Source organism: Anarhichas minor, unplaced genomic scaffold, assembly GCF_050575085.1.
Source record: "Anarhichas minor isolate MPS153535 unplaced genomic scaffold, ASM5057508v1 ptg000014l, whole genome shotgun sequence".
NCBI classification, from domain to species: domain Eukaryota; kingdom Metazoa; phylum Chordata; class Actinopteri; order Perciformes; family Anarhichadidae; genus Anarhichas; species Anarhichas minor.
In genome coordinates this window covers 13,501,242-13,521,047 of record NW_027466460.1, presented here as the reverse complement: position 1 = coordinate 13,521,047, position 19,806 = coordinate 13,501,242, and the positions used below count along the sequence as shown (strand labels likewise).

The 19,806-nt window shown below is 43.5% G+C and overlaps 1 protein-coding gene across 3 annotated transcripts; it reads right to left on the bottom strand.

Moving 5' to 3' along the window:
* Positions 1 to 52: 52 nt before the first annotated feature.
* Positions 53 to 18,875, bottom strand: gtf3c1 (general transcription factor IIIC subunit 1). 3 transcript variants are annotated; one of them, XM_076091579.1, is made up of 40 exons: positions 18,378 to 18,869; positions 17,583 to 17,792; positions 17,293 to 17,469; positions 17,070 to 17,213; positions 16,692 to 16,791; positions 16,480 to 16,603; positions 16,013 to 16,180; positions 15,164 to 15,279; positions 14,151 to 14,203; positions 13,678 to 14,057; positions 13,455 to 13,523; positions 13,187 to 13,356; positions 12,971 to 13,089; positions 12,114 to 12,267; positions 11,897 to 12,000; positions 11,579 to 11,700; positions 10,860 to 11,222; positions 10,499 to 10,644; positions 10,071 to 10,168; positions 9,825 to 9,921; positions 9,291 to 9,474; positions 9,078 to 9,171; positions 8,224 to 8,356; positions 8,037 to 8,124; positions 7,856 to 7,917; positions 7,378 to 7,486; positions 7,137 to 7,279; positions 6,283 to 6,425; positions 6,124 to 6,208; positions 5,902 to 6,017; positions 5,729 to 5,788; positions 5,550 to 5,643; positions 4,807 to 4,979; positions 3,671 to 4,285; positions 3,278 to 3,414; positions 2,550 to 2,654; positions 2,168 to 2,460; positions 1,050 to 1,615; positions 771 to 957; positions 53 to 559 (listed from the first exon to the last, which is right to left on the bottom strand). In XM_076091579.1, exons 1-40 carry the CDS (start codon positions 18,596 to 18,598, stop codon positions 347 to 349), a joined length of 6,735 nt encoding a protein of 2,244 aa, XP_075947694.1. In that variant the 5' UTR covers positions 18,599 to 18,869; the 3' UTR covers positions 53 to 346. The 3 variants fall into 3 exon arrangements, with proteins under 3 accessions (XP_075947694.1, XP_075947696.1, XP_075947695.1); XM_076091580.1 differs by lacking the exons at positions 53 to 559; positions 771 to 957 and adding an exon at positions 1,939 to 2,018 and having other exon boundaries at positions 1,479 to 1,615; positions 18,378 to 18,875; XM_076091581.1 differs by lacking the exons at positions 15,164 to 15,279; positions 16,013 to 16,180; positions 16,480 to 16,603; ... (3 more) ...; positions 17,583 to 17,792; positions 18,378 to 18,869 and adding an exon at positions 14,851 to 14,980.
* Between the last annotated feature and the right edge of the window lie 931 nt (positions 18,876 to 19,806).

Below are 19,806 nucleotides of genomic sequence, written 5' to 3'. Positions count from 1 at the left end.
GCGATAGCAATTCACTAACAACAGAACACACGTGAACACTGACAAGTACAAGTCAAGAATGTAATGCACTTTTATTAATAATTTAAAAAGTTATTTAGCATACAAAAAAAGGAACACGTACTTTTCTGTCTTAGAATTACTTTTTAATTATTCAAATTCTGAGAAAAAAAAAAAAAAAAATCTATAGAGAAAAAATGTAAAAAGAAATCCTCGTTCTGTAAAACCAGAAGTAAAATCTGTCAAAGAACCCGACATTATTTAGGCTTGTAACAACTTTTCACTCAACTTAAACTCCAAAAGCCTTCTATCGTGCACAGAATGTGTGATACCAGATACGGTCTGCCTTTCACGGTATGCAATAGTTCCAGTGGCGTTCGTTGGGTAACACCTGACTGAGCCGCAGGCAGCAGCTGATGGTGGGCTCGTAGAACACCTGACCCGGATCCTCAACCTTCACTTTAGTGTCCGGGCTCGTCTGGAGCACGGAGCGGGCGAACAGTGAGGGTTTAGAAGCTTTAAACATAGTTTTCTTCGTCACACAGCCCATGTCTATGAGCGCCTGCGGATGAGACAATGAGGGCAGTGTATTAAAAAAAAGAAGCTTTATTTCAAGGGTAGATCTGGACTATATAAATCACTTATGAATAAAAATCATTACTTGAGCCATGAAGCTTCCCAAATGAGTACGCTCTCACCGGAGACGAGTTTATCAGCCGATGTGAAACAACCTAAGGTACCAATGAGCATCACGCGATAGTGTTTCCGTTTACCTGCACCAGGTCGAGCACCGCCATTGGCTGCAACACGTCTTTGTAATGTTCCACCAGAGTCTGCTGCGTGAGTCCGGGCCGGAACATGATGTGGTACATAATGGCCTCCAGCATGCCCTTACACACCTGCCGGTTCAGATTGCCGTCAACCATGCGCCACGGCCGGCTGATGAAGCTCACATTTTCCCTGTGTGGATTGGAGGAGAAAGAGATGACGCACAAGAAAAGGGACACGCCTCTTTAACTACGATTAGATAATCAGTCATAGTCTGCACTTACTCATGATCAACACCAGCTGGTCTTGTTAGTAGAGCGCACGCTTCTTCCTCTCTTCTGTCGATACTCCTCGTTCGGATTCTACGATCTTTCTTTTCTTCCCGTCTTCCCTCAGTGTCCACCGTCTCCTGCTCTCTGTCCTCTTCGGCCTTCATCAGCTTTCCTCCCTCCTCCTCCTCCTCCTCCTCCAGGTTCAACGATTTGTCTCCGCTCCCCTCACCTGGCTGCTCCTTCTGCTTTTCCAGCTGTTCTTCCTCATTCAGTTGCTCTTTAGTTGCGTCACTCGACATTCCCCCCAAGTCCCGTCTGTCTTCGCCTTCGTGTTCGACCAAAGCCGTTTTCTTCGCAGGCGGTTCCTCGGCCTCCGGTCGGACTTTTAGCTTGGGTCTCTTGCGCATGAAGGGGATGTTGTGGACTTTCTCCAAAAACGGGTGTCTTTCGGATGAGAAGCGGGACTGGGACCACTGCTTGGAGTTCACAGTCAGCAGCCACGAATCAGCGTGCTGCATGAGCACCCAACGGACGCCCAAACCCCCGACTTTTATCACCTGGCCTTCTTCTTGTAACTCCTGGAGCAAAAAGGGAAAAATACAGATCAGGCAGAAACAGAAGAAGAAGAAACGAGGAAAACCAATTGTTCGCTAAACCCCTCACTAAACTGCAGTTATACAAGACTGACTAACTAGGCTCTGGATTCCTCAACATGCAAAGGGAATATTTAGAGTTCGAGTGGTGTCGTTTCCAAAAACAAAAAGATGAGCAAAGTGTGGGCTATCGTTTTGAAGCCTCGAGTTCAGTATTTTGGCTGCCGCCATCTTGTTTTTTTTGGAGCCAGAAGCGACCACACTTGGACCGCACAGAAGAAACCGTTCATCTATTCACAGCGGCTCACCTGAGCTAGCTAATGTTACAGCTTGGCTGAGGAGGACGCCATTAATGTTTACCTAGATGGCACCACAAGCCGAGCGCCATCTACTTCCATTACATCGGAGAGAAGACAGACATCTCTACCGCAACTCAAACCACAACAATCTAGATTGATAAGTATTACTACAGGTAAGGGGAAACATATGCATTTATGATTTTGGAGTAAGCAATCCCTGCGTTATACATGCGTTTACCTCCATGTACTGCTGCAGGCTCTTGGTGCGTCCAAACCATGGCTCCTCCAGGTGTGTGTGGTTGTGGTAGAGGTCCCGTATGTCCAAGCCATTCACACCAGCAGCATTTAAGCTCCTCCTGAGCTCAGCACATGCTTTGATGTCATGAGGAGTGTATCCTCTCTGCTGAATCAAACGCCTGTCACACTCCTTCACACTGTTGGGAGAGCACGAGGAGGGGGAACGGGTGAAGTAGGTGAGGACGGAGGGCAGCAGGGACGGACCGCATTTAGTCAAGTCCAGCGGTGGGGAGCCTAAAAACCAAGGAAAAAGGAAAATAAAGAGTTATTTCCTGCAGATGAAACGGTGTTTGTATGCGTGTGTTACATGCGTTGGTACTTACTCTCCGTACTGAACAGGTGGTGAGCGGGTGTGTTGCGCAGCCGCAAGCTTATAAAACACGACTCCACCACGATGTTGTCACTGGTGTTGAGGTTACGTATTTTGACTAGAAACAAAGCAAAATCTCAATTATATAAATATGAATAGGGCTCCAGCTGACTAGTATTTTCTTTACCGACTAATCTATCTTTAAGTTTTTACACAAAACACACCGTAACACAAAAATGTTAAATTTATGACATAAAAACAGAGAGAAACAGACAATCTTCACATTTAAGGAGTAAAAAAAGAGATTGTTTGGCATTTTTGCTCGAACAATGACAGTCGACTAATCAATTAATTAGGGCTTCAATCAAATAATACTCTTCAACCAATCCATTGCTCATTTTAATATGTTTAACATCTGCTATTGTCTTTTTCTAAAAGCGTAAAGCGTATTGAGACACTTGTGATTGTGAACTTTAAAGTAACTTAAGAAACACTTTTAAACACATTAAATGTAATTATTGTTTAATATGTTTCACCATTTCATTCGCTACGGTCCTAAACTAAACATTTCACAAAAAGTTATTGTTGCCTAATTATTTTTCTCCTCTTTGTTTAATCCAAAGTGATTCAAGTGATTTTGCTGATAAAATAAACTTTACTTTCTGCCATCCACCAGAGTGAGAAAAAAGCGTGCGCTATACATGTAAACATGTATGTACAAGTAAAAAATGTAAACTCTACCTATGCCAGGACAGCAGTATCCGCGCATCATCAGGTAGTTGGTGTGAGACGCTTGATGTGCCTTCACTTCTAATTTTTTCCTCCCGTCACACTCCTCATCATCATCGTCATCGTCCTCGTCATCCAGAGCTGCCATACTGGAAAACAAATGCTTACCTCAACATTGTTATATCTTCAGCAGTGTTTCCATTGGCTGGTGAATCAATCTCAGCGAACACTTCAGGAGACATTTAATAAGTTAACAATAACAATAAAGCATCAATGAAATCAACAATAGAGCATACAATAAACAATAGAGCATACAATGACTCACTTTGTCATCAGTGGCGCTCTTAGCAGCTTCTCTTCAGTGTTCCCGTTACTCTGGACAAACAGTGACGGATTTGGACTCACCTCTTGACTACATCGTTGTCCACCAGGTTGCTGTCCACCACCACCATCTGTTTCGGTATGGACATGTAGACACTGAGCAGTCCCAGAGACATCAGGCTGAGCGACACCAAACAGGCTCCACCCGGAGAGTCGATGGAGAACCGCAGCATCTCCGACACATCTGGAGGCTCCTCCTCTTTGGGCAGATGATCGTCCGTCTGCTCTCTGCTGGGTTGATCTTCACCAGAACCAGCTGTGAGGCAATCTTCTGGGTTTGTCCGTTCGTCTGCTTTGCTCGCCGCCTCTGTTTTCTCGTTGATCACCTCCATCAACTTCTCCTCTCCTTCCGTGTTGCTTTGGTCGTTCTCTCCTTCCTTTGTGGAGGCACTGTTTGCTGTGTCTGCTTGTACGTCTGGTTCACTCGCTGGTCTTCGTCCGTCTTCCTTCCTTTGTCTTTTTTTCTTCTCCGACCCCGCTCTTCTCTCCAACACTTCCTCGCCGCTCTCCGACCGGTTCTCGGTTTCATGGTAGAACTCAACAACGGGTGTGCCGTCTCCCGTCCCGTTGTTGATCAGATTCCTCAAGAAGCGGAAGGAATCCGTGCACAGCAAGTGAGGAAAGCGCCACGAGAAACACCTGTCGGGAAGGAGTGGGAGAGGCGTGGTCAATGAGCTTTGCAATCAAGCAGTAACATAGTGTGGCAACGATTTAAATATTGAGACATCAGATGGTTCAAGACGGTCGTCTCACCAAATGTTCACAGGAAACTAAACTCAGGAATGACATCAGAAGATAAGCAGTTCCTTTAAGGTATCTTAAGAACAGCAATGTGATTCTTTACATGCTAAAGACAAAACGGAAAATAATGCATAAAAAAAAATTTAAAAAAATGTATATGAATATTTAAAAATAGAATTAAAAAATAGAAATGAAATTGAAAAATGTAAAATAAAATAAATAAATTGGTAATTTAAATGGGAATGTAGGGGAACTAATACAAAAATTAAAGAAGCAAGTTAAAACAGAAATCTTAATTTGTGTATTATATTTGGCTGCCATTAAGTTCATTACAATTAGGTGGTTGACACCAGATGCACCTCGTGAGATGATGTGTACTAGTACAAGTAATCTGAGTATTCACAGTGATCTCTGTGTACCTGTAGTAGGACTGGGACAGCTGGTAGGACATGGGCAGGATGGGCAGCGCTCGGTTCTTCTTGGGCCCAAACGGCTGATTGATACGCCGGCGGTTGACCAGACCCCTCTTCCTGCATTGTATGAACACTTGGCACAGCAGCTCCTGGTTATACTTACTGTACATGTGGAAGGTCTAAGAAAGAGGACAGGTGGTCAATCAGAGGTGTGTGTGTGTGTGTGTGTTTTCTACCTAAGAGTGTCTGATGAAAGGAGAGTGAGAAATGGATAACTTTAAAAAGCAGCTCATGACCCACCTGTGTCTGATTTATTCATATTTAATGGTGGTTTCACACTTATTACGTCTATGAGAAGCTCTTTGTAGTGCTGTGCTCGTGAAATGTGCTACACAGTTTATTTGTGTGCTACATTTAAATTCAGAGCATTAATACAGCAGCAATCAACTCTTTGCTATTTAAAGATGCAGTGGAGTAAACTCTACTTGAGCAGAGAATTAATTCGTCTCCCTCTGCGTGTGTTGTTATGTATTTTTGGTAGCCAGTCCGGCTGTACATGCGTGTTAGTGCATGTGAGTCCCAGTATGTGTGCCCCACTGGGTAGCTAACTGCCGCCGCTAATATGACGGTTACAGCTAATAAGGAAGCGCCGCTAGCGGACTGCAGGGGGATTTGACAAAAAAATTGGAGTAGAATCGCTAACTGCACCTTTAACGAACAAGAGGAAGTAAAATTAAAGATGGCCGTACCTGAAAGGATCTGGAAGACTTCATCTGACAGTTGGTCATAGCCAGAGTGCTCTGGATCACGTTATGCAACACTATGGCATGAATGTCGTCTGAGCTGCAATGGACACAAAACAAACAATCAACTACCACCATAACAGTTAAAATGTATTAAGTAGAAGAAAGTCTAATTGAATCCTCACCAGTTGAGAGTGTCTTTCCACGACACCTGCTTCCTACTCTCTATTGCCGAAACCTTGAACCTGTAACACACAGATACAGCGTTACATCACATCCTGCGCTCAGCTTTCTTGTTCCGGCCATCGCCGCCGGTTTAGAGTGAGCACATCAAACCTCCTCCTCCTCCTCTTCTTACCGAGAGAAGAGCTGACGTTTTGTGTCTGGCATGATCACATCCCGAGTGCTCAGAAGAACAGCGCTGAACTTCTGTCTGAGCAGCCTGGCGTACTCAGAGAACGATTTACCACAATCCTGAAACAACACAGGCAGAAATATTATCAAGGAAATAGCAATAAGTGAACTTCAAGCTTTCAGACACAAAAAAAACAATATCGACAACAAAACAAAAACAACGCACATCTGGATTGTTTGGAGCAGTAGGTTTCTTCGACTCCAACAGCTTCATCAGAGGTTTGTCCTGGTACACCTCAGCCAGGCAGATCCTGCAACACACAGCTGATGAATCAAACTGCAGGTTTACGTTTAGTGAATGTGTGTTTTCTTTAGTACTGCCTACCTGTAGTTCAGAAGTGTCTGAGGGTTTTTCAGGATGTATCGCGTGCGACGGCCGACAGCGACGGATGTTTTATCCATCGATATCTCAAACTCTGCGTGGAGCAGGTCTCTCACCACGCAGTAAGGTACGTATGGCCTTTTTAACTGCAACACGTGAACAATACATTGAAACAAGTACAAACAGCTGATCCTAACTTTGAATTGATTTGTTAAATCAAAAAGTTAAACCATTCTTGTACGTTCAAAATATGATTTAACTGTTAAAAATTGGGAAGCTGCAGATTCAGCGGATAATTCTCTGTAGGTTCATCACTATGAGTGACCCTTTTTGCGTCGTTTACACATTGTTATTATAAAAATATAGTTGTTTTTTTTTTTGGACGTTTTAAGCTAAATAAACCATTTAAAGAAAATAAATTAGCTGAAAAATGCATCATCAAAAAGCTGGAAACTCGGCTGATGAAAACGTGATGTTTTGGGCATAAATGTTTTTTACAGGGCAGCAACTTATTTAATATATAATTTAAAAAAAATTGGCAAAATGGGGAAAACGGAGAGAAAGTAAACAAAACATTTTGTAGCCAATATAAAAAGAAATTGCAATTTAATCATCTTGTGACAAACAAGATAGGAATCAGGAAAATAATACGTTTGCTATTGCCATTTTTAAAGTACAAGATAACTTTACCCCTACAAATTATTCAAATGCAATAAGAGGGAGTGGTCTATTTGCTCATTAACAGCAGACAAAGGCCTATGCGATGGGTAAAGAGGCCGTTAACAAGGAGGAACTATTTAGTTTGAAGGGAACCACCATTAAAGCAAACACTACTTCATGCATTTGTGTGTGCGTACTTTGCTGTTGAGCAGGTGTGTGGCCACACTGCAGAGCATCATCAGCGAGTCTTCCTGTACAGACCAGTAGACTCTCTGTCTGGTCATCATTTTTAAGGCTCGGTGGTCCGCCTCGTCGTGGGCAGGGGTGCGTTTCTTGGGCTCTTTAAAGGCAAATAAAAAACAAAGAAACAGGCAATCAGACAGGCACACTATCTGTAAGATGTCCGTCTTCAGCCCATTTTTAATGCTCATAATGTACCCTTCTTCTTCTTGCGCGAGGCCTTGACGACCTCCTTTTTGCTTCTCTTCCTCTTCTGTTTCTTTCCTCCGGCCACCCGCTGGTTTCTGGAAGCGGGCTCAATATCCACCTGGTTAGAAAACAACAGTTCGTATTGTTTGTAGCCTGAACTCTTTGCTCTCAGAGTCTGAACTAGATGTAGGAATCAGTCGAGTGTGTCAATCTCACAAACAGACACCGTTCTGAGACGGGGCATTTCTATTATTCTGTCCATCCCATTCATGCCAAAGAGGTTTAGTCAACAGCACCACAAACTACAACCTCCAAAATAATCACATAGAATCAACACCTCTATAACAACAATAATGGAACATTATAACCTTCATGTAGGATCTTTTACAGGACAGTTGTATTAGACTACGTGTACCTAATACACTGGCAACTAGGTGTATATACGGATAATATAACAGTAATAAAATAGAACCAATTTAACTCATACCTCCACAGTTTCTGTTATCTGTGGTCTCTTGCCAGTCACGTAACGAGGTGTAGCAGTTCCTCCTGTTACACACAGACGCATAGAAAGTACTTTATTCATTAAACTGTGACAGTTAAGTTTTTTGAAGGAAATCAGATTCTTACAACACTGACTTGGGCTTTAGTTTCAAGCAGTAACTCACCAGCTTTAAGTGCAATCCTGAGAGCATTTTTAGTCAAGAGGCTCTTCAGTCTGATTTTATTCTCCTTCGCCGCCAAACCACTCGGGGCCTAAAAACAAAAAGCCAACAGACAAAATGTGCACAAACATGAGGCCACGTTCAATATGCTGGAGTCTGCCACTTCATGCACAAACACACCGTTACGTACCGTTTTGACAGCGAGAAGGTGATTGGTCCACAGCCAGTTGCGTTTAAGATGAGCAAAGAATTCAGAGTCCAGACCTCCGGCTCCTTTACCGTCTCCTGGTATCGACCAGTCATCACATGCTTCACGAGAGCCCCTACGTGTGTGTGTGTGTGTGTGTGTGTGTGTGTGTGAGTACAGATACAATTACACATCAATGCTACACACTGGTGATGATACGCTGCTCCAACCTCTTCTTTGTCGACGTGTTTTGCTTCATGTTGTGTCCTGGTAACGTTACTATCACTTGTCGTGTGAGGGGAGAGTTTGTGTGTGCATCTCTGAGTCTGTCCACGGCTAATCTCGCCCACCGCTGAAGCAAACTACACAATATTTTTGGGTGCTCATTTATGTCTACCATGCTCAACGACCTCTCGTGGTTGCAGTGACTCACACTTTCTTAAAACACATTTTATTGCCCGTTTGATGCTTACATTCATTGACTGCTGACTCCTCACTCACTGCTCTTAACGGGTCTATACATTACTGATCACTCTATGTATACTCTTTACATTACTCTGCACTTTCCCTCTTTTAGCACTTCTGGTTAGATGTTGAACTTTATTTTGTTGAACTCTGGTCAATAACACGTCTAAACTAATCGAAGAACTTAATGGTTTCCGGCCAAAACACATTTGTGCTTCTCCGTTATGAACCGTCCAGACCTCTCAGATCGTCAAAACTAAATATGTAGAAGCAGCATTCAGTTGTTAAGCACCACATATCGGGAACAAACACCCAGAGAACTGCTCCAACTCAGTTCTTTTAGATCAGAACTTAAAAATAAAACTGCTTTGTCTTACAGAGGCTCCACTTACTTTAGCAGGTATGCTAACCCCGCAAACACGTTGCGTTCATGCACAAAGGAAGGAGCCGTTTCTTCATCTGTGTTTCTCTTACTGCGGATTACCCCTAAAAAATGCAAACAAAGAGAGATGGGCACATCTTGTAAATTGAAAATTATATTCTTCCATATGGTTACCAGTGCTGTGAGTGATTCTGCTTTTGTGTGCGAGAGTGTGTGCATGTACCCAGTGGTGTATTGAGGCAGACACACATCAGGTCAAACCAGTAGTTTTCTACGTCTTCGACGGTGTTAAAAGTGTACTGGCGCCTCTCAAACGGTTTGTCAGTTGACTCGGTGACCAGCCAGTAGTGAGGCTCGGCGCTGGTGGTGTCGACAATGGCGGCATTGCGCCTCAGGTACACAAACACCTGGATCAGAGCAGATGTGGAGGAAAAAATATGACACGCATGAAAAGAGAATTTCAGAGTCAGCTCATTGTTCCCTTTTAGCCGAAGAGAAATGTTCTCCAAAAAAATAGGAATGCGAATTAGGCGCGTTTCCACCAAATGGTCGGTCTACGTTTTAATTGTTCTTTCATGTCAGCTAATATTGGCCATATTTCACGTTGTCCGGACATGAAGACAATATCAAAATATGTCTTCAGAAAGACATTAATTGCAGAAACAGCAGATGAATCATGTGCACCAAAACACCAAACATCTTGTCTTTCTGTGGAGTGTTTCTGTAGCGCTGACGCCGCTGACTTGTTTCTGTGTACCTGGTCTTTCTCCTTGAACTTCTCCACAGGACCAAACTGCAGCAGACCCATGTAGACCAACTTCTGCAGGTTCTCATGGAAAGAGAAGATGTATCTCCTGACGTAGAGAACCCACAAATACTCCATTTAGAATAAACAGTTACGATGCACACACAGAGAGAGAGAGAGAGAGAGAGAGAGAGAGAGAGAGAGAGAGAGAGAGAGAGAGAGAGAGAGAGAGAGAGAGAGAGAGAGAGAGAGAGTCACCGTTTGTAAAGCAGCTGTCTTCTCATTCTGGCGGGCAGCGCTCTAACAAGATGGTGTTGCTTCACATGATCGTTGAGATAGTCCTCCAGTCCATCCACCTGTGGACACAAGGCAGCAAATGTGGTTTTATGTTCTGCATGTTTCTTTCTTCATCCTCTTCACTCCGGGAACATTCACCGACATTAATAGCTTGTAAGAGTCGCATTGAACAATTTAACGAGGCGCGCAACAGAAGTGATCCTGGCCAGGCATAAACCACAGAAGAGCGCATTGCCAATTGTAAATAAATAGAACAATTTCACGATGTAATTGCACTGCAGATTAATCATCTTTTTCCTGCTCCAAACTTATCGTTACTGTATTTGCCTTTAAAAATCAATTTTCTGTCGTCTGTCCTCCAAAAACCCAAACACGGTTCGTCTTCTCACCTGATAGTTGATCTGAATGACTTGAATGAAGATGGAGAGAGGAAGGCAGAGGAGCAGGTCTCCGACCATCGCCCAGCCGCTGGTGAACTCCTTGTGTACTCTGACAGGAGGCATGAATTTCTTCCAGGAGTCTTCATCGGCGTACACTATCAGAGACGGGGAGAATATCGTAGAACAATCAGGGTGGTTGGATGGGGGGAGAAAACAGTCCTACCCTAAAAGATAAACTCTTGTCCACATAATTAACTATAATATGCGTTCAAGCCCCCATGTGCAGTGATAAATAACAGTATGCAGAACTCAAAGAAACAAGCCCAAACCTTTTACTACAGGGGAGTTCCCACACATGATGCTGTCTCACCTTTCAAGTCAGACTGAGAGTGTGCAGGTGTTGCTTTATCCTTCACGTCCTCCTCCTCTTCATAATCCGATGATAACGTCAAAACCAGGTTGGACTCTGTAGAATCTGCCGTTTGTTGGTCCGCAGAGCCAGAGGCGGCTTTTTCAGACGGCCGTGTTGGTCTGTTCTTCTCTGTGGACTCTTTCGGATGTTTGGCGTCAGGATCGGAGCACCTCACGTCTGCTGGCGTTTGAGCGATGGACTGGAAGTCAGCGGAGTCGTGTCTGCCCGGATGCCCGTAAATCAGGTGCCAGAGGAAGTTATGAACAAGACGCAGACGATGCATCTTAGGCTGGAAGCCAAAGGTCTTCCCCAAACCGCGAACTAAAGAAAAGAAGAGGTTTAAAAGAGATTAAATATTTCTTAAACTGTTTTATGTGATGGACTGATTGCTCTGACATTTGGCCTTGGTGCCCTCAAAGTGGCCGTGGCCCAAAAATGATGAAATTCCAGGCCTTGATATATTCAGTCTAAAAGACACTTAAGTCGAGCAGCAAAGTGGGTGAAGTCGCAGGATCGAAAAGTATTTTTCCCCAACTGTGAATAAAAAAAATCAAAAGTTCTCTCTTTAACTGGCCCCTGAAATGAACTGGACCCAGAAGAACAGACCTCCAGACCCAATGCCGACCAAAGCATCTCCTCCCATTTCGCTGCTCTTCTAATACGCCGTGAAACAGAACCTGTTGTGGGCTTGAACTCGTCGGATTGTCTCTTCTCTCTCTTTTGGTCTTTGGACGTGCTGCCGCTCGCATCCTCGGACCCTTTGGCTTGTTCTCTGGCTTTCTCTTCAGCGTGCTGCAGCCTGAGGGACAGAGACCAGAGTGACGGAGGGGAAGACAGCTGAACAGAGGCTTGATCGTGAAACAGGACACAAGACGGGATCGAGTAGGCAGAACATTTAGACTGAGCCACTGACAAAATCAAGTACAGTCAAAGGAATCGCACAGCGAGAACCACACATACCCCATTCCTCAATGACGCATTTGTTTTGTGCTCACCGTAAAGCCGAGTAAGAGCTGGAGATCTTGAAGCGGACCTGTTCAATGACTCGGCTCACTATGTCATCGTTGGGCTGAATGGACGGATGAACGACCATCTCAAGCTGCAAGAAGAACATCAGACAGAGAGAGGAGGTGTAAGCGGTACATTTGTTATACGAGTGTGCTTTTATGCTTTTGTGCTGACTAACCATCGAGGTGCGATGTGTGCTTTTACCTTCTTGGTGATCCCATCCTGTATGATGGTGGTCTTGTATACCTTAAGTAAGCCTTCTCTAGACAGGTTGTCTACGAGACGTAAGATAGTCTTCCTACAACACTTTGAGATCCTTCCATCCAGCTTCTCTTCGTCATTGATAATCCTCTGCAGCCTGGAGAAAGACAGCGTGTTGACATTTCTCTTCCCTCTTACTGGGCAACAAAATGCTTTGAAACGAAAGGGATAGTTCAGATGTATTGGAGTGGGGTTGTATGAGGTGGTTATCCATAGTCGGTGTGTTACCGACAGCAGAAGGCGGTCAGCACGCCCCCAGTTTGGAGAGAGACAGACAAGAGTATCAGCACAGAAAGAAACAGTACTTTTAGCTCGCAGAACACAGAAGTGTCTGGTCTACCGCTGCCTCGATGGGTTAGTTCGTCTGTGTATTGTATGACTTGAATCCAAAGTAGCCCTTTAAAGTCACTCAATACCACAAACAAACGAACAGATCGAGGCAGGGGGAGGCCAGCAACTCACATGTTCTGCAACTCAAATGTTCTGCGAGGTGAAATTACTGTTTTTAGCTTTGAAGAAAGCACAGATAACAGCTCGAGTCACCCACGGAAAGTGCTGTCTGAAGGCAAGATAAACATCATCTAAGTGTAGCTTATAAACTGATATTGATTTTTTTAAGGGTAGCTTTTCTTTCAGGTGGCTGAAATATGTTTTGCTGGTACTCCTGTCCATTTCTCCAAACTGGGGGGGGCGTGCCGACCGTCATCTACTGTAGATAATACACCGACTATGGATAAGTACCTCATACAACCCCAACAAAAAGCTATGGGTTTAAATGATAGCATTTAAGTCAAACTGACGGGAAAAGACCCTCGATGATTCTGAAGCTGCGGACCGCCTCAATGATCAGGTTCCTCCTCCTCAGCAGGCGGTACGTCTCATGAGACCTCGCCGAAGACCACCTGGATTTTTTACGAGCCTGCAGGAAGAGGATCCAACTGTTAACTTCCAACACTCATCTACTGATCTCAAACTGCTGGAACAAAACAGTGAGGAAAGCGACCCGTCACACTGACCTGCGGCTTGCAAACACCTTTATTATTAACAACCACAATGTTGTTGTCCACAATGTTGTTGTTCACAATGTTGTTGTTCACCGGGTTATCGGCTGCAATCAACTCCTCACTCTCAGGTAAGGGGCTGCCAGGACTGGAGACGGATTCTTCCTCCTTAACTCTAGCTTGTTCTAAAAAAAAAAAAAAAAAAAAAAAAAAAAGAGAATTAAATATGATTGAACAGAACAAAAAGGTAAACACACATATAACGTGCAATTCTGCAAACTACCTGCTCTGGAAGTGGACTCTGAGTCCAGGGTCGTGCTGGTCGTGCATTCGCTGCTGGCTGGAGTTTCACCTGAGTGATGACAGAACATAAAGAAGTGGGATGAAGAGCTCTAGCTGCCCGTTTAACAAATACTTTGGTTATCACGGGTCGCAGTCAGGATGTGAATTTCGTCTTCCTTGTATTTGTCTGTGTATCTGTTGTGAAAGGTTAAATGAGTACTCACATTTAACCGGTGAAATTTGCACGATGGAGATCTCAGTTTGTGTCTGATTAGTTTCCATACTGCTTTTCCCTCCTGCCGTCTTTGTTTTAGCTCCTGACTTTCCTCCCTCTCCATCCAAGCCTTCATCTGCTCTCTCCACTTCTCCATCACCACAGTTCCACCCGTCTTCCTTCGCATCCTCGTTTCCTCCTCCGCCTGCTGCTTTCTGAATCTTCTTTGCCGCACGGGGTTTGCCGTTTTCTGTCGCCGTCGACTTAGAGGTTGACGGTGTTTTAGGGGCGGGCCGTTCTGCATCCGATGTCTGCGGTGCGGAGTAAAGAAGCTTCTTCCGCTCCTGCTCTTTAGCAACCCGTTGGAGTTGATTACTCACACCAACACACCTGTCAAGAGAAGTGAGCGGAACAACAGTATTTGATATGATGCGGTGTTAAATATTAGAATTTAAAACTCTGCACTTGTTTATAGATACACACTTGTGGCTGATGAATCTTGTAGTCCTCTGCCGACCCGCATCTACCATGAATCCCTGCAGGGGGAAAGACATCACACACATTAAAACGATTCAACAAAAACATGACAACACCGTCACAATGTGACACAATATGGAATAGAATTAATGCTACATTACTTAAAAAGCTCAGTTTTTGTGTTAATTGAGGCTGTACTGGACCACATTATAATGAAGAGTGTTTCCCATAATGTGTCCACCTCATCCAAGGAGAAGACTTAACATATAATACAGTCCAGCGCGGTAAATTACATTATCGGGGTGATTTGCTGACGCTGTATAAAGAAGATTAATTGTCTACATCTAGCCGGTCTGTCAGGCTGTACTTAGGCATAGCAGTGCAATAAGCTAAATGCCAACGCTGTGGTTATATGCTCACAATGTTGATGCTACCATGCTGATGTTCACCATGTTCACCAGAGCAAAAGAGGGCAATTCATACTGTAAAGACTTGCCCACCGGAGGGGAAAACATTCGGCACCACAATGTGCAACTAAGGGCTGAAATGCTAACTAAATGCCTTAAGCAGCTTTGAGAGCTAAAGCTAGATATGTGTTAGCAAGCCACTGCACTTGTGCAAACATGACACTGCATAGTTTTCTGATTTCTCCACATTCCACTATAACACAAGTTGCATAGCGTCAAAATGCTTCAGCGTAACTTACAGAAATACGGTTCTCCTAAAACCGACATTTGGACAAAATGCTTGCTGCACATGGAACGTCAGACATACTGAGAGTCCAGGTGTTCTTTGTGGCGGCGGACCTCTGCTGGAGGTCACATGGGCGGGAAGCCCAAACACATCCGACAATTGAGAGTCGGCTGCCAACGTGATTGCATTCACAAGCTAACTTCCTGTTATGTAAGATATGTTTTTACAAAGTTTTTGAACAGAAGAAGTAATACATAGAAAAAAACAGCAATTTATTTAAGAACCTCTCTATATGGGAAACATTGTATTAACAATGTAGGCCTTACCTTAATCACACCGTCCCTCTCCAGCCTTCGGCAAATCATACGAGCTTCCAGCTTACCGACATTCATTCTTATCCCGATATCCCGCTGGGTGATTCCCTTTGTACCGCAGGACAACACTGCATTACAACAAAAAAAGACAAGGGATTTGCAAAGTAAGTTATTTTTAGAGAATTAAAGTGCAATCAATCATTTCTCGGACGATGTGGCATGTATTTGCCGCGTTATCGCCGTCCTCTTGAACTTGGGATCTGAATAGAAACAATAGATTTGAGGGTGAAGTGCTGACAGAGGTTGAGGGAGAACAACATTTGACGTGTGGTTCAAAGAGGATCAGTGCTGAAGACTAATGAAGAAGGATGTCCTCAATTGTCTCAAAGGTATCATCAGTGATGGATTTTTAAACTTTAGTTTTTCCTGTTGAAGCCCCAATAAATCACCGGCGTGAATACATTTTCTCATCAGTATCCTTGTTTATTAGATGATCCGGCTGCCTGTTTTATAAAGAAAAATAGAGCATAGAACGACTTTAAGTTGGTAGTTACTTCCCATTTGCTCACATGTGATGTGTAAAGCAGTTTGCCCAAAAAAAGACCCTGGATATTAAAAGTCCTTGTGCATTATTCTGTGCATAAGAGAATTAAGTGGGACATTTATTACACTGCTGGTAAGAAGGTGGAAGAAAAACATTAAACAGCTCTCCGTGTGTGTATTTAACCTTCTGCAGCCTTAATGCGAGGCTTGATTCAGACTGTTGGGAGTTTTCTGGAATCTGCCGTCATGATTTGAAAGCGACTTGGGAGCTGACTCAGACACGAGTAAGCTCTCAGACATCACAGTAATCCAACGTACCAATGTGATAGGCCTGTGACAGGACGTCCTTCTCCATGACGCGCCCCTCTGAAGGGAGAGCTCTGTTGTCGTAATCTTCGTCCTCGTCGTCATCGTCGTCATCCTCAGTGACACCCTTCTTGGTGTACGGCTTCAACAGCCTCAAACAGCGCACAAGCACTTTATTCCCTGGAGAACAAAGTGAAAGGATGCAGTGCATTAGTAGATTTCAAATTCTCAACTTCATTTAGCGTTTTAAGACGAATCATTAAAGCTGAATCCAATACATCAAAGTATTTAAGGCAATAAAAGAAGCAGCAACTCTGTAAATGGAACACAAAAAATGCAATTTCTCACCTGGGCATCGACTTTATATCTGATATTGTGATGGCATACTGTATCTATGTCTATTGTTATCAAACAGATGTGTGCAACGAACACATACACTATCATGTTGTGCTCATACTGGCGATTCCGTGGCACGTTACCTTTTTTGTTGGTGCAGGGCCCGGCGTCGGGATCCAAGTCCTCCAGAGGGTACTGGCAGTACTCAACCAACTTGGCCGATCGCATGTATTGAAACAAACGCTTAAAGCTACTGTCATTCACGTTCTGCGAGAAAACACACAGTTATTACCGCAAACAGAGTGAGACGAACACACACACACAGACCGACGGACACTCGCAGAGAGATACTCACAGAAAGGTGTTCTTTGAGAGTCAGCAAAGTGGCGAACTGTCCGGGTGACTGCAGCAGAATGTTGGACACGTACTCCATCAGTATGTCGTACTTCGTCCTCCTGAAAGAGCAGAGAGGGTTACGGGGAGTTTCTCCAAGAGAGAAACAAAGACGGGGGGGGGGCTTCAGACTAAAGGTGCTCCTAAATCTTAATGCCACATATGTAGTGGCACAAACATCGGCTTTGTTCCCTCTTAATATTTTCAGTATTGTAAAGACTTGAGAGCACATCTATGGCGGAGAAAAGATGCATTCAACACTAGAGGATTACAAGAGGGAGAGAGCAGGCTATCACTTCTCTATTGGTGCACAACAGCAGAGCAGTGTTGCGACACAGACCTGTTCACATGGAAGCGTTTGAGCAGCAGAAGAATGGAGTGCTGCTGTTGTCCCGTATTCACTCGTGTGACGTGAGACTGCATGGTGATGAGTCCGTATTTGACGAGAGCCTTCCTCATGTAGTGCAACTTCCGGGCATCGATCCTGTCGAAAACACAACGCTGGTTGTTACAAGGTGAACGTCTAAGCCGCAGCGACGCTGTGCTAAATGAGAGCCTCCTACTTGAAAGCGCATCCGTGCAGATCCCTCTGTAGCTCTCCCTGCAATCGAGCTCGGCCCACTCGCTCCAACACACAGAAAGAGTCGTCGTTCAGCTTCAAATCGGGATCGCTGTCGATGCCAATCAGGGTTCTGAATCGCAGCGCCTGAGACGCCATGACAACGAGCTTTCGCCCATATCTGAGGAGGGACGGGTGAGACAGAAGGCGGGGGGGGAATGAGACAAATGTACAGTTCCACTAAAATGTAATTAACTTGTGTTGAACACGTCTGTATACTCTAACTCTACAAACCTTTCCAAAGCCTCCTGCAGGTTGAGTAAAGGGGCGAGGGACTTGGAGCGGACGTGCTGAGTGACATCTGTCCTCTCCTTGAAGAGTGCACACGAGCCCTGTATCCCATCCTTGTTCTCCACAGTAATATGGATCGGGTAGACCTCTTTCCGCGCCTCAGAAAACTTCTGTGCCGCTTCAATGCCCGTGTCTGGGTCGATGCCTTTAAACCTGAAGAAACGCGCACGTGCACGGAAACACAACATCTGCATCAGGGCATTGAAACTCTTAAAGAAAGCCTCAGGTGGAACATACATATCCTGCAAAGTACTTTATGCATTTATTAAACTTGAATTGGAACTATCGAATGAAGTACTATATACAGCATATCTAAAAAACAAACAAAATAACTCTTTTCCCACAATATTTTTGAAGTTTTTGGGGGAACTACACTCAGTTACTGAGAAGTGATTGTGGTCATTCGCATGAGGGTGGACAAAATAATAGAAACACCTCTAAGTACAATTCAAGAGCAGCACAAACTGCAGTCTGAAAATGACCAATAACATTAACTAACATTATAACCTTTATTGAGGTCTGATTCGTTGCAGGGCTGTTGCATTAGACTCCATGTATTTTAGCTGAATGGATCTCATAAACTGATAACCGAGTGTGTTTCTAGAAGGAAATAGTCTCACTGTCATGTTTACAGTGTGGTCTGTGAATAACCAGGACACCGAGTGAGGTAAATATCATATACCGTTAATTAGTTGATTAAACAATTGTGTTTGAGCCTTCCGTGAACGATGAACTCACCTGTCATACAGCACCACGTCGTCTCTCTCCTTGGGGAGTTGATAGAACTTCAGGTCGCTGTTGCTGAGGAGTGACTTCCAGAGGAACTCCTTGGTGCAGTCGTCGAGCTTGAGGGGGAACGCAGGCTTTATGTCGGCCAGTCGTATCCACAGAGAGGGAATAGTTATTCCGTCCAGTCCCTCCAAAGCCACTTCATCCGCAACGATGCTTAACGGCTCCATAGTATGCTCACCATGCACACCACCGCCGACTAAAGCTGTCAGTAAGCTAACATGCTAGCTTAACAATAGCTAACTAGCAGCTTGTGTGCTCCTTCCGGGTTCACACAATTCGCCGGGTGTTAATAAAAATAACTAAAATAAAAAGATTATTCGCGTGCTGAAGTTCTCTCGGGTCAGCCGACTGTGTTAATTTATTTTAAAAATATTGAAACAAACTTGTTTACAAAACAATGCCTCCTCCAAATGTTTCATCTAGTGCGTCACTGCGTACGTGATGGCGTCATATTTCAACTTTGAACTCACGTTGAAGTTACGTTTTTACAGCAGAAGAAAAAATAGAATCCACAAGGTGGAGTCCAAGTACACAGGTTTCTGAATTGTCTACCACGGACGCATTTTTAAGGGTTTCTTTTATAGTTTTCAAACAGATTAATATGGTCACACACACATTTTAATAAAATATAATACAATTACAGCTGAAATTACCGAGTAAATACCAACAATTTTGTTAACTTCTCCAGTGTCTACTTTCTACCACACAGTGACATGTAGGTTAACATCTGCAAACATCTTGATATTAGATTACATTAAAAGTCCTGCCTTCAAAGTTTTACTTAAAAAGTATAACAATGTTATTTGTTAACAACAAAATATGTTTAAAGTATCAAAAATAAAACTCATTACATAAAAAATAAGGAATTAACATTTGTATGTCACATGTAAATGTATGTAATTTGTCAATTTAAAGCCTATGTACTTTATATACATTGTGTTTAAATAATCTACAATTTATCAAATTGTATTAATTGATCACATTTGTTTTAAGAAATCTTAATCTGCAAAGTAACTGCTGTCAATGTAATGTAATAAAATCTGAATTGTAGTGACGTAGAATGTAGCAGAATAGAAATACTACAAGAACCTCTAAACTGTACTTAAACACAGTTCTTGAGTATTTATAGATTGATGGAAAATACTTCCTCCTTCAACAGCACAGTGAAGAAATAAGCCTCTTTTAATTGAAGACATGTCACAGTAAAAGCACAGATGTAAATAATAAAATGAATGATGGCTGAATTCCATTTAGCTGCTTCGGTTTCAAGGTCCTGGTGTTGTGCTTGTTGGCAAACCTAAATAGACCGGAGTCGTCGTTAATGTTATTAGTAACACCTGTGCTTCTTCAAAACGGAAAAGTCGAAATATCTGCT